Genomic DNA, 16,098 nt, shown 5'->3' with positions numbered 1-16,098 from the left:
AGCATCCATATGGCATTTATATTTAGAGTATATCCAAAGGGAAAAAAGACCATAAGCAGCAAAACAAATTAACTGTATAAAAGGGTGAATTCTTAATAATTTAATAATGGAAAGCTGTTTTGGAACACAAGTGTTTTGTTTCATTGCAATAGTGCATGTCTAATTTAGAGAAATTACAGTTCCCTTTCTTCAAACTAGCTAAAAAAATTAAGAAAGAACTTATTATAAAATCATTATCATTCAAAGTTAAGTTTCATAGTAAAAGACCTCGTTCACAGAACAATCAGAAAAGATTGATTCAATGCCCTAGAAATGGGGAGTTCTAAGGAAGTGTCTTGTTAAGATGGAGGAAGCCAACATGAACCCCTCTAGGCTTGAAGTCACTTAACATCCTAAAGTCTTAGTTTCTTTGGGCCTGATTTTCCATCCACAGAAAGTTTTGGCAGCAGTGATATTTTCTAAGGGCTGTGTAAAAGCATAGAGACTTGAGTCTGAGGGGCTAAATAGGAATTTCTCTTTGTTTTGACTGGTGAAGGAGAAGTTTTGCAGAGTTATGGAAGACAGGAGTACAGCTCATAGTCTTAAAAGTAAAGAGATTTAGAACAAGCAAAAACAACGTAATCTTGAGCCCATGAAAATCTTTACCACTCTCTTTTAGAAAGTGCACCTCCCTCTCCACATCACCCAAAGGACACTCAGCAGGTCACAGATGATGGAAGCCTAATTATGAAAATTGCCCAGGGCCATCATTAGGATTGACTTTTACTATTTGGATTTTGCTGACATATGGATTGACCGTTAATTTAGACAGAAGCAATCCCTCCCCAACTTTATCCCCCTTTTAGAAATGTAGCCAATATAATTCTGACCTTTAGGAATAACTAAATCAGAAGACATCTTTGAAGGCAATTATTACACTTTCAAACATTTAATCTAAATATTTAAAAGTCACTTGATTGCTTAAATAATACATTTCATTCATTGACTAATGTTTTAAAGTAAGTATTTTCTAAATAGTCTGGCACCAAATGTTCCTAGAACAAACGTGTCTGAAAACCAAATAGCAGTTCCACAATAGTCTGCATAAACAGGGCTCAGATTTAAAAAGTAAATTTCTTTTTCTCAGTAGTGAGGGTATATTGTCACATATCCTTATCTATAGCTTACGTCTAAAATAAAAGTCTTTCCAGCTAGAAACATTTTCAACAGGCTTCCCCACATTTGTAAACATCACAGAAATAAATCCTGTACTGGTTGGGAGAGAGCCTGTTAAGTTGGTTGTGTACTATGGTAATGAAAATTGGAGAAGGAAATGGCAACCCACTCCAGTGTTCTTGCCTGGAGAATCCCAGGGGCGGGAGAGCCTGGTGGGCTGACGTCTATGCGGTCACACAGAGTTGGACACGACTGAAGTGACTTAGCAGTAGCAGCAGCATGGTAATGAAAACCAAAGTGTATCAAGCTCCAACAACTCCTACCCATCATTTGACATTTCTGTGTTCCATAGCTTATGTGGTATTTTAACCCTTGCCAGTTCTTCCCAAAATAGGTATTTGAAAATGTGGCCAATGAAGGACCTATTCACCCCAATCAGTGGAAGAGCGATTCAGAGCTATTTCTGAGAGTCAGTGTCAAGCTTGCAATGCTGGGAAGTACTAGTCAACAGTGGGGCTGTTTCAGAGGCTGTCTGATAAGCATAAACACTCTATCCTTCAATAAGTCAGAAGCAGAACCTTATTAAACTCCTTTCCTCTTCCTTATTGCAGAATATTTTATGTCTATTATGGCTTTTGAAATTGAGTGTAGAAAATGGAATTGGTTTTCCCATAGCTTCCCAATAGCACTTTTTTTTTTTTTGGATTGGTGGATTTTAAAGTCATTTTAGGACGGCCTGAGTCAAAAATTAATTCCAAACTGGTATCTCCAGGAGAAGTCTACTGAGGAAGGTCAGTTTCACACAATTTCAACTCAAAACAGAAGAGGTGATTTACCTAATGTAGTGAATGCTAGCATGCAAGGAAAGCTGTACTGACAGAGGTGTGAGGATGTCATGGCTAATGCACATACATGTGCTATGAGTAGATACACAGGTTTATAAGTTCTTCAATTAAGCATATAGGTATGTATTGCTTATGATATGGATCATATATATATATATATGAATTTTTGCACTGAGCATGATAGGTGAGTGACCACAACACATTACTAGGTGACCTTGGAGATTTTTTTTCAGATTATTTAAGGATATCTAGAAAGATACGGATTTGAATAAAAACCTAGGAAAGAACTATGGGCTTCCCAAGTGGTTCAGTAGTAAAAACAATCCACCTGCCAAAGAAGGAGGAGGAAACGGCAACCCATTCCAGTGTTCTTGCTGGGATAATCCCGTGGGCAGAGGAGCCATGTGGGTTATAGTCCATGAGGTCGCAGAGTCAGACAAGACTGAAGCGACAGAGCATGCACACAGGAAAGAATTACAGTGTCCTTTGTCCTGGGATGGTCTAAAATAATTCATGACCATTGACTAGTTAATATAGTTGTGACCATGGTAGAGATCTCAGAAATGTGACAAATTGAGTTGCATAGCCCAGCCCCCACACTCATGCAATTTCTTTTTTTTTCTTTTTGAGATAGAAGGTGGGATTCTGGAAATAAGCAGCCTCTTGGGATGTAGTGCATGGATAGTTCGCTACTCAGAGGTGTCAAGTAAATCCCTCTCAAGTAACCAAGGTCACCTGGGTAGGCCTGGGGCTCAACTAAGAACATATCTTAGTCTTTTGTCCCTTTTTTTCTTTCAAGAGGGAGCCAGGGAGGTGATCAGAAGTGGGCCAGGGAGGACAGGTGGATTGACCCTGAAGCTGTATCCATACAAAAGCTTACTCTTTACTTTGATTGTACATAAACTTGGGATGGTTTGGGATTGGTCACCACCCTCTCCTTGGGTAGCTCCTGGTTGTCCTTGATTTTGATTTTTTTTTTTTCCCAAGAGCATGGGTGAAGAGAAGAGGCTGGTGCACACTTCTGATGTGACTGTGGTTATTAAGTGTATAGTTGACAGGACCATTTCACCCATGGAAACTTCCTATCGAAACTCCCACCACAGACAGTTATTTCAGCATCATTCAGGATTGCTTAGTTGCCTATAAGTCTTTTTCTCTCCACCACTGTACCCTTCTCCTTGGGAAGCGGCTGTAACAAAGGGGATATTTGTGCATAGGCCCAGAGCGTCCACCAGGAGGTGGGAGAACCATAATCCTTCAAAATCATTTAGTCCATCGGCCTTATTTTTCAAATGAAGAGACTGAGCTCCAGAGAGCTGAATAATTTTGAACAAGTTCACATGGCTAGCATGTGGTGTAAGGATTTCCTAAACTGCCTGCATAGGACCTGTGTTTGGGTGAGGGTGACAGGAATGTCAGATAACAATGGAAGTTCACACGATGTCTTCCATCAAGGCAAAAAAGGAAGAACTAAAGACACTGGATTTTCATTTCCCTAACCTGCCTGGAAAATCCCATGGATGGAGGAGCCTGGAAGGCTGCAGTCCATGGGGTCGTTGAGGGTCGGACACGACTGAGTGACTTCACTTTCACTTTTCACTTTCATGCATTGGAGAAGGCAATGGCAACCCACTCCAGTGTTTTTGCCTGGAGAATCCCAGGGATGGGGGAGCCTGGTGGGCTGCCATCTATGGGGCTGCACAGAGTCAGACATGACTGAAGAGACTTAGCAGCAGCAGCAACCTGCTTGAATGGTTTTCCTCACTGATTTAGTCTACTTTCATTCATTTTTAAAGACTTATTAGGCACTTGCTCCTAAATTGAATGCCTATGTGTGTTTGATACAGGTGCCACCAGAAGACATAGAAAATACATAGCTGGAGTTAAACTCTATTCTCTGTACCATTTCTGAATAAGCAGTTGAATATGCATAATAGATTTAAACAGTTATAAAATATTTACCTCAAAAAGCCTATGCCATTGAAAATGCTGCCTTATGACTATAGCACTTTCTTGGTGTTCTTAGTAAAGAACAACTGAAACACGATCAAGTTTTATAGAATTTTCCCCAATAAAATAGCACTAGAAATATCTTCCATGTGTCTATTTAGCTTTAATAAAAAAAGTAGTACATCACAGGGATTAGAGCACCGTTAGGCCAATCCCTTTTGTAAACTTCTCTATTAATACACAGCTTCTGAATAGAAGAATTTGCTAAAAAGAGGTTTATTTCTATTTTTTGATGTTTAAAATTCCAGGTTTCATAAATAGAACACAAAAGGAATAGGAAAGTAAATCTGCAGTTAAGATTATATAGGAGGGATCAATGAATTCACATTTCATTGTCCATCTGGAGAGAAAATTACTGAACAGCAAACTTAGACGATATATGTAAAAGGCAGTCTATACCTGCCTTCAATTAGCATTGAAGCTAATTTGATGGATTCCGCTCCCCCCGTTCTTAAAAGCACATTGATTGGCTGTGTGAATTGTCTTGTTGTCTGGTATCTCACAGATACACTGTCAATCATCTTTGAGCTTAAATGAGCTTTCATTAAGAGTATTAGTCCTGCAGAATCTTTCACCTCATCTGAAGGCTGTGGTGAGGGAGCTAACACACAACCTTCCACTTTTCTTTCTCGGCTTCTTTGCCAGTCTGCCTCTAGAAAGCTTCCTCTCCCTGCCACCAAGCGCTGCAAAATCTTATTTGTAAAGATAAACACATGCACCATGCCAGCTTGAGATAAAATTCCTGCTAAAATCAGGTAAACCTGATGCCTAATTATTAATTTGCAGCTTCCTTTTGCCCTTTTCTTCCTAGTGAGGGGCTCCCTTTGTTTGATGGGAAGAAACAGAGTTAAGAGAGGGTTTTGCTGTTACTCTGACCTGGGTTCACTGGCTTACTCTGCTTTTAATAAGTTTTGTAACTTTTGAGACTCAAAGTTTTCACCTGCAAAATGGATATATAAATACTTATATAACAGGCATAAGAGGGTTGTTATAAGCATTAAATATTGCTTGGCACCATGTAGGTGCTCAATAAAAGGTAATTACATAACCTGTAACGACTAGGAATGTTATTAGGTAATAAGGAGATGAATACCTTTATGATAGAAATTATATTGATAACAATGATGATGATAAGGCTTATGAAGGACAGATACTGTTCTAAGGATTTTCAAATATTAACTAATTTAATCCACATACACAGGTTGGGGTTATTCTTGTCTCAGGTTTGCGACTAAGACTCAGCTTAGGTAAACTGACTGAAGGAAAAGTCGCAGCCAGGTTTTGAACTCAGGCAGTCCGACTGTAGAACCAAAATTCTTAACTACTGTGCATCACTGGTGCCCTCCTGCCCACAGAGACGGTTACGGTGCCTTAGGGAAATGAATGGCAGTCTTGTAGGTGGTGCAGGGAAGCACTGCGCATCGCATTGTAGTGGCTCCGGTAGGTAGCTCCATCCGACGCGCGGAGGGGTTTGTGTCCACTAGATGGCGTTGTCGTTTTAACGAAATGGGAACCAAGGCAATGCTTAGGCTTAGGAGCCAGCTACATTTGAGAGCTCTCGGAGGACAATCTAATTGCATCCCTAAAAGTCGGATGGAAGAAACCTCCAAAATTTACAGCAGATCTAGAGATCTCTAAAGACTAATAGTATCTTGAAATGAGAAAAATAAATGCTAGTTTATTTTGGGGTCAATGTCTGTGTAGAAAATCTGGATGGATTTCGAGATTCTCTAGTTCAGGCCAGAAGGAAAATGACCTGGGTAGAGTTACCTGAACTTCATGTTTTTGGCTGCAGTTCTCTTCCTATAATACCTCCTACTGATTCTAAATTGCAAAGAAACTGTGATTTAGAAATTAAATCATGAAGATTTTTGAATTCTTAGAAATCTTTCCTTTTTCTGTGTGGAACAGAAGACTGCCCAGCAATTGTTTCTGCTTCCGTATGTTTTAAAGATGTGTTCCAAATCAGTAGCATACTCAGGCACTCAGATATTAAGTAGGATAAAAGCAAAAAATGGTGCGTAGTTCCTTTTCCTTTTAACATGTTCTCTTGGAAAGACTGAGTGACTCTACTTAAACAGATTGTCCTCTATTGACTGACAATGCAGTTTGTGGACATTAAGCCCAGAGCAAATAGTAGGGTAATGGATAAGCACAAGAACTCCAGAATCAGATAGCCTGGGATGGAAGTTGGCTCTATCCTTTAGTAATCAAAGGATATGGGCAGGTCATGAGACATCTCTGAGCCTCTGTTTCCTCATCAGTAAAATGGGAATAATAGTTTTACTTATAAGATGTTTGTGAAAATTAAGTGTATGAAGTGCCTGTGACATTGTCCCTGCTGAAGGAAAGAAATCTAATGAATATTTTTGTTATCAACGCTGTTGGGCAGTTTTCTACGTCCCTCAGCTGTGGATGTTGTTACAAGGGCTTTGTCAACCACTTCTTTGCTCCCTGCCATAGGCGGAATTGCTGAGAGAGAGAAATAACGTTTCAGGTTTTGTAACTGTGTCACATCACGTCTTCCTCAGCCAGATGGGAGAAGTAGCCAAGATACATATGGCATGTCCTTCGTTATGTGTTCACATCAACTTTATTTAAAACACTCGTAGGCTTTGGGCTCCTACTCACTGTTTAGACAGAGAAGGTGACTGAACACGTGGTGGATAAGTGGAAACAGCTCAGAGCTACTGAGCGCTTACTGAGTGCCAAACGTGGCTCTGTTTTACATGTATGAACTCATTGAATTCTTACAACAATGGTGAGATCTATGAGCTGGTACTTTTTGAGAAACAAATAGAATAAGCAAACTGGGATTGAGAAACTTGCTTTCCGGCTCAGATAATAGGCCACAGATCCAGGATTTGAATTCAAGTGGCCTAGTACCTTTTTATTTTTGGCCATGCCAGGGGCGACCTTAGTTCCCCAACCAGGGATTGAACCTGCAGTGGAAGTTCCCCTGCAGTGGAAGAGCAGAGTCTTAATGACTACATCACCAGGAAGTCCGCAAGTGGCCTGGTTCTTAACCACTCTTTTCTGCTACCTCTTAGGGAAAGATCTGAGGAGGCCTCAGACTTCTGAGCTCCACACTGCTTTCCCCTGCACACTGAATACTGCAAAGAAGCCTGCTAGAGCCACTGCCTGTGAGCTCCTCTGGGATACTGTTAACAGGCAGCTCTGTTACCCAGGAGGGTAATGTGTTAAACTTACATCCATATTTTTATGGCAATTACTGAGTAAAATCAACCGACTAGACATTTAACAGACTCTTAAGCTTAATAGGGTAAAAGAGTTGTGAGGAGAGAAGACAGAGCACCTAGGCAGATGCACTCTTGAACACCACTCCTTTGCAAGGATGCTGCCAAAGCAAGAGGGTAGTGTTGCTCAGGCAGCTGTGCCTGGGACTTGCCCTGCTCAGTGGGGCTTATTTGTTGCTCTTCTGTAACTACAGTCTTTTTTTTTTTTTTTCACTGAACTCTAGATTTTATTTGGATTCCACCAAGTTTTTCAAGTCCTGTTTACATTCCAGATCCAAGGTGGACTATACTCTTTTTATTGCCAGTAATTCGGACTTTATTCCAATGTAAAATTCTTGAATTGAGATTTACAAGAGCCTTAGAGGTCTTCTGGTCTATCCTTCTGCCTCTCTACAGAAGGAAACTGACGTTTGTCCCCAGTTATCTTAGACAGTTGGAGCCCTATTCATTCACTTTCTTCTACATACTGCTTCTATATCCCTTAGCTATTTCACTTTTAATAGCATCACTTTGAACACTTGCTGAAATTTTGTTTATACCAATAACATTTTTCCTTCAGTGATGAACCCAAATCCAACAGATAGCATCTGTTCTTTACAGATAGCAGCTATTTATAATTTCTTCTTTCTTCCTTTGCTTGAAATACACTTTTATAGGCCTTGGGAACAATGACAGTTATTAGACTATATTTTAAAATCAATTAGTTTTCTCATTAGAAGTCATGAAAGCAAGTAATTCACCTTAGACCTAAGAAAATGATCTTATGAAATAGGACCAAGGCCACTTCAAAGTAGAATTTCCAAAAATGTTCTGGAAGATTTTCACTTACCGATTTCGCTCATTGTTATCCCTGGTGCTAACTGCCCGTTGTTGAAAGAGCTATAGGTAAACAGGTTGGGTACGGATGTGAGGTCATAGATAGGTTCTTGCTTTATCTGCTTGATTCCAGTCATGTCAAGTCCTGACTGATCGGGGGACGGCTGGCCGGAATCCACGTTGTAATAACCCTCGGACTTGGGCAGGTCAATGACGTGTCCATTAGCATATGTGCCACTGGCCTCATTGTTCAGGCTGCTGAGGCCATTGCTGATGCTGCTGCCATACACCCTGGCGAGGGCTTCCGCCTCCCCACTCTGCTGCTGCCGCTGCTCCTGCAGCCGCTGCTGGTGCTTCTGCACCTCAGCATACAGGCTGTCTCTTTGCTTCTTGGACATCCTCCCAAACTTCACAGCTGGCGGGAGACAAAAGTAGAAGACGGCACTTGTGGTTATCTCTCTCATTAACCACTGGGAGTTCAAGAGCTCATGATGACTGTCTCCTCAATATAAAATGCACAAAGTCCAAGTCCCAGAGCCCCTGAGTTCATTGGTTTGCACTCCACGTTTGCTAAAAGGTTATATTCAGGGGTGTCTGCCTTATAACTTCATGGCAATGAGAAATACATCTATGAGTATTTAAATGTCTTCCTAGCTTAGACTTAGTTCTCACTATGCACATAAACCATTACTCATTTCCTTGTTCTTTCTTACTTGTGGGGAAAATAAAATTCACAAAAATCTCAAACTACCACATAGTATCTATTCAAATGTCAACCAACACTCATCATTAACTTTCCTCCTAAGTGTTAGGATTTCTGGATTGTCAGCTAAGACCCTATTATGTCACTATTTTCTAAATAGCAGGTTGGGTAAGACCAAGGATGTAGAACAGGGTGAGAAACACAATTTTAAGTAAACCACATCATTTGCCTTCACTTCTCTACGTCTGAGTCTCTATTTCTGCTTTGCAAATAAGTACATCTGTATCACTTTTCTACATAGGAGCGTTATTACACAATATTTGCTTTTTTTCTTTCTGATGACTTCACTCTGTATGACAGTCCCTAGGTCCATCCCTGTCTCTACAAATAGCACAATTTAGTTCCTTTTAATGGCTGAGTAATATTCCATTGTATATATGTACCACATCATCTTTATCTATTCCTTTGTTGATGGAAATTTAGTTTGCTTCCATGTCCTGGCTATTGTAAATACTGCTATAATTGTAGTATCTTTCAAACCTCTTTCCAAACCTCCTTGCTTTAGATTTCTATATACTCTAGGTGAAATGGGTTTCCCTGGTAGCTCAGCTGGTAAAGAATCTGCCTGCAATGCAGGAGACCCCAGTTCGATTCCTGGGTTGGGAAGATCCCTGGAGAAGGGATGCCTGCTCCAGTATTCTTGGGCTTCCCTGGTGGCTCAGATGGTAAAGAATCTGCCTGAAGTGTGGGAGACCTGGGTCTGATCCCTGAGTTGGACAGATCTCCTTGAGGAGGGCATGGCAAACTACTCCAGTATTCTTGCCTGGAGAATCCCCAAGAACAGAGGAGCCTGAGCAACTGAGCACACTAGGTGAAACAGATATTGTAGTGGATCGCCTGCTTTAATGACCCTGATGCTTTTTGCCTATGTGCCTTCTCTTTCTCATATAAATTTGCAATGCCTTTTCATTCTGTGCAGGCATCCTGCTCCACCCCTTTGACTCAGGGTCATGATCTGGGCCCATGGGATATTGATGTATGTAAGCTTCCCTGGTGGCTCAGGTGGTAAAGAATCTGTCTGCAATGTGGGAAACCTGGGTTCGATCCCTGGGTTGGGAAGATCCCCTGGAGGAGGACCTGGCAACCCACTCCAGTATTCTTGCCTGGAGAATCCCCATGGACAAAGGAACCTGGCAGGCTACAGTCCATGGGGTCACAGAGAGTTGGACACAACTGAGCAACTAAGCATACATGCACAAACAGAGGGCTTCCCTGATGGCTCAGTGGTAAAGAATCTGCCTACAATGCAGGAGTCACAGGGGACACAGGTTTGATCCCTGGGTCACGAAGATCCTGTGGAGGAGGGCATGGCAACCCACTCCAGTATTCTTGCTGGGAGAATCCCCATAGACAGAGGAGCCTGGCAGTCTACAGTCCATGGATCGCAAAGAGTCGGACACGACTGAAACGACTTAGCACGCATGCACACACACAATGCAAACAGAGACTTAAACAGTGCCTGTGTGAGTGCCTAAACTAGACTGCTGGAGGATAAGAGGTGTGAAACACAGCAGAGCCATCTCAGTCAAAGCCAACTACAATTAGGAGGGTTGTAGAACTAACCTGCAGCTGATAAAAGATGTGGGAACGGACCCAGACAAGACCCTACATTTAACAATTTTAGGTTCAGAATTCTGCTGTTAACCACAGACCTCACAATCAAAGCTAGCAGTGTCAAATAAGTATGCTGACAAGTTCTTTGCCCTGGTAAATATCTGAAAACTCACTCAATGGTGAATAGTTATGCCTCTTCCAAAAAACTGACTTATCAAGTCACTGAACAACTTAAATATTTTCAAAGAAAAAACTTAAAGTTCCACTACATTTTCAAATTATCAGGCTTCATCCTAAATCAAGGATTTTGCTGACAATGGCTTCAATATTAGTTTAGAATAAATTTTCCATTCATTTCAGAAACACAGATGAGCCAGTTTTTCAGTTTTATGTCCCTTTCTATAGTAAGTGGTGACATATTTGGGAAAAAAAAATTACAGCACTTGGCAAAATAAACTTACTGAACTTTCCTGATAAATAAAAAATTCCTTCTCACTATTTGTAAATACATTTATTGTATTCATAGGCTTATTTTTAGCAAAGGCTATATTACTATTATATTTTCAAGCAGCAGCATTCTTCTTTCCACTACCCATTAATCAGTACAACACGTGTTTTAAATGTTTGCCCCTCTCAAATTTGAATTATTCTATTAATGAGATTCACTTGAGTATGGAGGCAGCCTCTTGTTAAACTGCTAGCTCTCAAAGAAACTAGCACAGTTCTGTATACATTGCAAGTGCTTCATAAATATTCAACAATGGTAGTATTTGCTTGTGATGTGCTCTTAAGCCTGATTTTGATCCCACACTCGCAAAGAACAACTTTATGCAAATGTATTGGAAACTTTTTCAGGTCTACTTGAAACGGTAGGATTCCAAATGAAATGTAAGTTTTTTGGAGTAATTATAAACAAAGTTGCAAACTCTGGGAGATGGTGAAGGACAGGGAAGACTGGTGTGCTGCAGCCCATGGGTTCGCAGAGTCAGGACTAAGCAACTGAACAACAACGATAAAGACAGTGCTTCTTCAAAGATTGCTGCTTCCTACCACACAACTAGAGACAAGTTTTTTTGTTTCAAGAGGAATTCAGTTGTTGAACTTATCATCTATGACTTTCCATAGTCATTTTAAAATTATTTTATCTTTGGCTGTAAAGTTTTTTATGTTTATATCGCACTACTTATCAAGGAAACCGGTCTTAATTTAACATTTAAATGTCAAGGATATGCCTTTTTTTATAGTGCTTTAAGATTTGTAGAAATAATCTGATTCCGTCTACCTAAAGCTAGTTATAATTTTGAAATATTCTTTCTCATCCTCCTCAGGTTCTACTCCAATAGAGCATCCTGGGATGATGGAATGTTCCCTGCGCTTTTGAGTGTGGTAGTCACAAGCCGAATGTGGCTTTTGAGCACTTGAAATATAGCTAGTATGACTAAAGAACTGAATTGTGAATTTTATTTAATTTTAAAAAAATTCATTTGAAAAACTTTTAATTGGAGGATAATTGCTTTACAATGAATGTCGTGTTGGTTTCTGCCATATAACAATGTGAATCAGCCATGATTATGTACATGTTCCCTCCTTCTTGAACCTTCCTCCCACCCCTCACCCCATTCCACCCCCTAGGTTGTCATGGAGCACTGAGTTGAGCTCCCTGTGTTATACGACAACCTCCCAGTAGCTCTCTGTTTTACATATGGTAATATATATGTTTCCATGCTACTCTCTCAGTTCGTCCCACTGCTCCTTCCCCTGCTGTGTCCACAAGTCTAAATTTTATTTAATTTTAACAAATCTAAAGTTAAATAGTGACATGCAGATACCATATTGGACAATGCCATGCTGGATAAGAAGAAGCCAACCCTGTGACACCTGCCCCTGTAGGCAGTTTCATGTTTTCATAGAGACATGCCATTTGGAGGACACATACTTAATTATTGCAAGGTAATTACCATGTTTTCCCTTTGGGGTGCAGTTTCTTCCTACTGATAGAAAAACTTTTTCTGTTTTTTTTTTTTTTAAAGTAGTACTAATACAACTGGAAATAGTTTATACTGAAGATAATAATAATAATAATAAAACTGGAAATAGTTTACACTGAAGATTCCTATAGCTAACATTTGTGAAGGGTCCACTTTAAAAAAGAAATAAATACAATGGTGGAGAAGATTCAGTGGGTATACACATGCCATCACTTCACACACACATGTACATGTGATACCTTCCCCCTTTAATACACATAAACACTTCTATGTTTGCCAAGTGGATTTGACTTTTGATTCTTTGCCAATGCTAAATTTGAGCAAATTTGTTACTGCTGAGTTTGTCTTCTACTCATATACCTGCTGTGGCTAATCCACCACTATAAAAGCTGAAATTCAGGAGAGAATGAAAGTCCAGTGGAGTCAACAGTTATATCAAGCTGTCTACTCATAGTCATGTTGTTTCAGTGACCGGCTATAGTGAAGTAAATATTCTTAGAGACAGGCATAACTTATAGAGAGTAAATGAAAAAACATAAAAATGAAGATGCCACTTTATGTCTGAGGGAAGCTGAATGGGGTGTTATGTAGAAAAAAGTTTGATGTGAGACAACGTACTGTGGCTGCTGGTACTACTTCTAAAGCACTTTGAAAATGCTTGCTTCATCTGCAGAAGGGAGCTATAATAAATTAGTGGCAGAAGACATGCCACCTCTCATTCTTGAGCCCTTATAGACATGGCTAATCAACCATAACCTCAGGACTTTGTAATCCTTTGATACCACATACTAGGCATTATCAATCAATAGGAGATAAACCCTATTTAGCTTCCCAGGTATTGAACTCGACAGACGTGTGTGTGCTAAGTCATGTCTGACTTTTTGCAATCCCCTGAACTGTAGCCTTCCAGGCTCCTCTTTCCATAGGCTTTTCCAGGCAAGAAATACTGAAATTTTTGCCATCTCCTACTCCAGGGGACCTTCCTGACCCAGGGATCAAACCCATGTCTCCTGTGTCTCCTGCACTGGCAGGCTGATTCTTTACCACTGTACCACCTGGGAAGTTCATTCCCAAGTATTAGTGTGACTTACTTAGTTTATAAAGTACCCTTTATATTCAAGGCTTATAACAAACTCCCTCTATACAAATGATAAAGAAGAATTTGTTTTCCCTTAGAGAGAATCATTTTTTCCTTCTGTTGTACTTCCTTCTCCTCATTCCCAACCACTTCTATCACCCCTTAGTATTTCTTCTCATCATCAGTTTGACATAAGACATGTTTAGGAGGCAATTTGGATGATGTTCCTGGAAGCCTCAGGGTTGTTTCTAGACTTAAAATCAAGAAAGATCATTATTCTTAAACCTTAGCATCCTTAGTTACTGTATTGCTTTTACTTGCATAGAAGTTTATGCGGCAGTAAATTTCTTCCCCCTTGAGAAGGAATTGTGGCTCTATCCATAAGCAATCCTTCCCCTACCAATATATTTCTTTTATGTTGTGAGATTCAGATAATCTCTTAGATTTTGTAGGCTGATGTCACTAAATCTGCCTTGGACCAAATACCCATCCCTTGTCCATGATTCTGCTCACCAGCCCACACCAATGTGATCTCTCATTCCAAATACATACTTCCTTATATTGTGGGAAGAAGCACTGTTTCTTACTGGGTTAGTCTCTCTGTATAATTGTTAATGGAGCTTTTCAGATGCTGTCAATTATTATGCCACTTTCAAATTATAAAAATGAAGTACAAAATCATCAACTCAAACTCCCACAGAATTTCACTAAATAAATTCTAAAAATCATTTAACGCCTACCTTATACTTTCTTCACTTTAGTAATGTATAAGTACACAGGGCTACAAATTTACCCTACAGAGTAAATGTATGTGATTAGCAAATTTAGAAAAACATACAAAAATATCTGCTAATGGAAAATTTTTGGAAACTTAATCTCTGTAGCTCTAGAATCTACCTATAAACTGAAGGGCTCAATATCAGATTATTTTAATTTTTTGAGTCAAATATATATCTTATTGGTGTACTTTTGTGCAAGGCAAATTTAGGTGAGCTAGAAATTAGAGAAATGGTAAGGAAAATTCAAGATGCAACTATCTGGAGAAGGCAAGCTAAGAAGTAAACAGTGTATATGTTTAGATATCTTCTAAGCAGAGCTAAATTTATCCAAATGACTAAAAGCCCTAAATTTATTTAATAGCTTATAAAATCCCTTTATACTAAGAGACAGTGAAGGCAATTAGCTAAATTTCTTTAAAATCTAGAAATATTGCTTTTTCCTTTTTTGGTCCATACCACCTTGAACTTCATTAGAGGGAGTGTGACCAGAGACACAGAAATCACAATGATTCACATAAAGAGAATAAGTATCAGGGACTTTGTCTGTGTCTCAGGCTCTACATAAAAAATATTTTCATGATTCATTCAGCAAACACTTAGGTGCCTGCTTTTAACCAGATCCTGAGGATTCAGTGGGAACTAAACAGAAATGACCCCAGGACTCAGGGCTGTTCATAATCCAATATAGGAGTGCTACGGCCAGTGTCAGTGCGGAAAGATTTTGTTTAGCTGAATACTTAAAAATGGAAGCAAAACTAGATGAAATTCTTTGTGTGAGCTTATTTGTCCTCTTCACTAATCTAAGAAGGTGCCAAGCCACCCATTTGGGTTGGGTGTGATGGTAAAGTGCGCACTTGAGTCTATTCTGAGAAGGACACCATCTACACAACCCTTCTAAGACACGGAGTTCTGCTACAGCCTCTGCTATCTTCATCTGAATAGGCCACATTCATAATGGAGCTTTTGGGTTTCCTATAGAAGCAAGTTTTGCTCCTTAGCACCTCCACATAATAAGCAACTTGTGCACTAGTCAGATTTACCCAAGTGGTCCAGGTCTGCCTGGAACTTTCCAGTTTTAGCTCAGAAACTCTCACATCCCAGGAAATCCCTCATTCACAGAGAAACCTGGACAAGTGGTCACCTTTTATCTAATCTAGTTAGCACAGGTTGCTAGGTGAGATACAGGAAAGTCTTTCCTTTCTTCCTATTTCATAGGCAAAATTATGTATTTATATTCTCTTACTTTTCCTCGTAATGCACTGCCAGCATATAGCTTTCTTTACTTTGGATCCCCAATTCTCTTTGTCTAGAATTCTTCCAACCCTTTAAACAGATTCCAGCAAAGCACCCATTTGAAAGCCTTTAAGTAAGAAACAGGAAGGCAACGCCTTACCATCTCTTGACATTCCTAGGGCAAGACACTTCTGCAGTCGGCAGTGTTGGCAACGGTTTCTGTTGGTTCTGTCAATTAAACAGTTTCTCTGCCTCGGGCAGGAGTAAGAGGCATTGTTCTGCTGGCTCCTCCTAAAGAATCCCTAGAGGGAGAGAGAGAATGGGAGGGAGGTAGATTTATGAGAAGGGACCATTAACATATACTACAGTGAAAGTAACTGACTTCAATTTTTAAAACTCTTTGGCTACCTCTCCTTGGATAGCTTACAGACATTTCTATTGGAGAAAACTTGGACTCTGCCAAGATATGAAGGTATCATTCATTCATTCATTAATATTTACTAAAGACATCTTTGCTGTTCTGTGTGAAGTAAAACAGAACAGAATTCCTGCTCCCAGAGAGCAGAGGGAAAAGAGTAGCAGAGGAGAGTGTCACAGACAGCAAAACTTGTTGGGGATAA

At 39.9% G+C, this 16,098-nt stretch overlaps 1 protein-coding gene across 3 annotated transcripts in view; it reads right to left on the bottom strand.

Moving 5' to 3' along the window:
• RORB (RAR related orphan receptor B) overlaps nucleotides 1–16,098 on the bottom strand; it is a 208,104-nt gene that overhangs the window by 32,431 nt on the left and 159,575 nt on the right. For all 3 annotated transcript variants that reach the window (XM_055578317.1, XM_055578316.1, XM_055578318.1), the window contains 2 exons: nucleotides 15,639–15,780; nucleotides 8,097–8,498 (listed from right to left, as the gene is read on the bottom strand). In XM_055578317.1, the coding sequence (XP_055434292.1) occupies nucleotides 8,097–8,498; nucleotides 15,639–15,780 (544 nt within the window). The remainder of the gene's footprint in view (nucleotides 1–8,096; nucleotides 8,499–15,638; nucleotides 15,781–16,098) is intronic.

The sequence above is a fragment of the Bubalus kerabau genome, chromosome 4, assembly GCF_029407905.1.
Source record: "Bubalus kerabau isolate K-KA32 ecotype Philippines breed swamp buffalo chromosome 4, PCC_UOA_SB_1v2, whole genome shotgun sequence".
In the NCBI taxonomy this organism is placed as follows: domain Eukaryota; kingdom Metazoa; phylum Chordata; class Mammalia; order Artiodactyla; family Bovidae; genus Bubalus; species Bubalus kerabau.
This window is presented reverse-complemented; position numbering and strand designations above follow the sequence as displayed.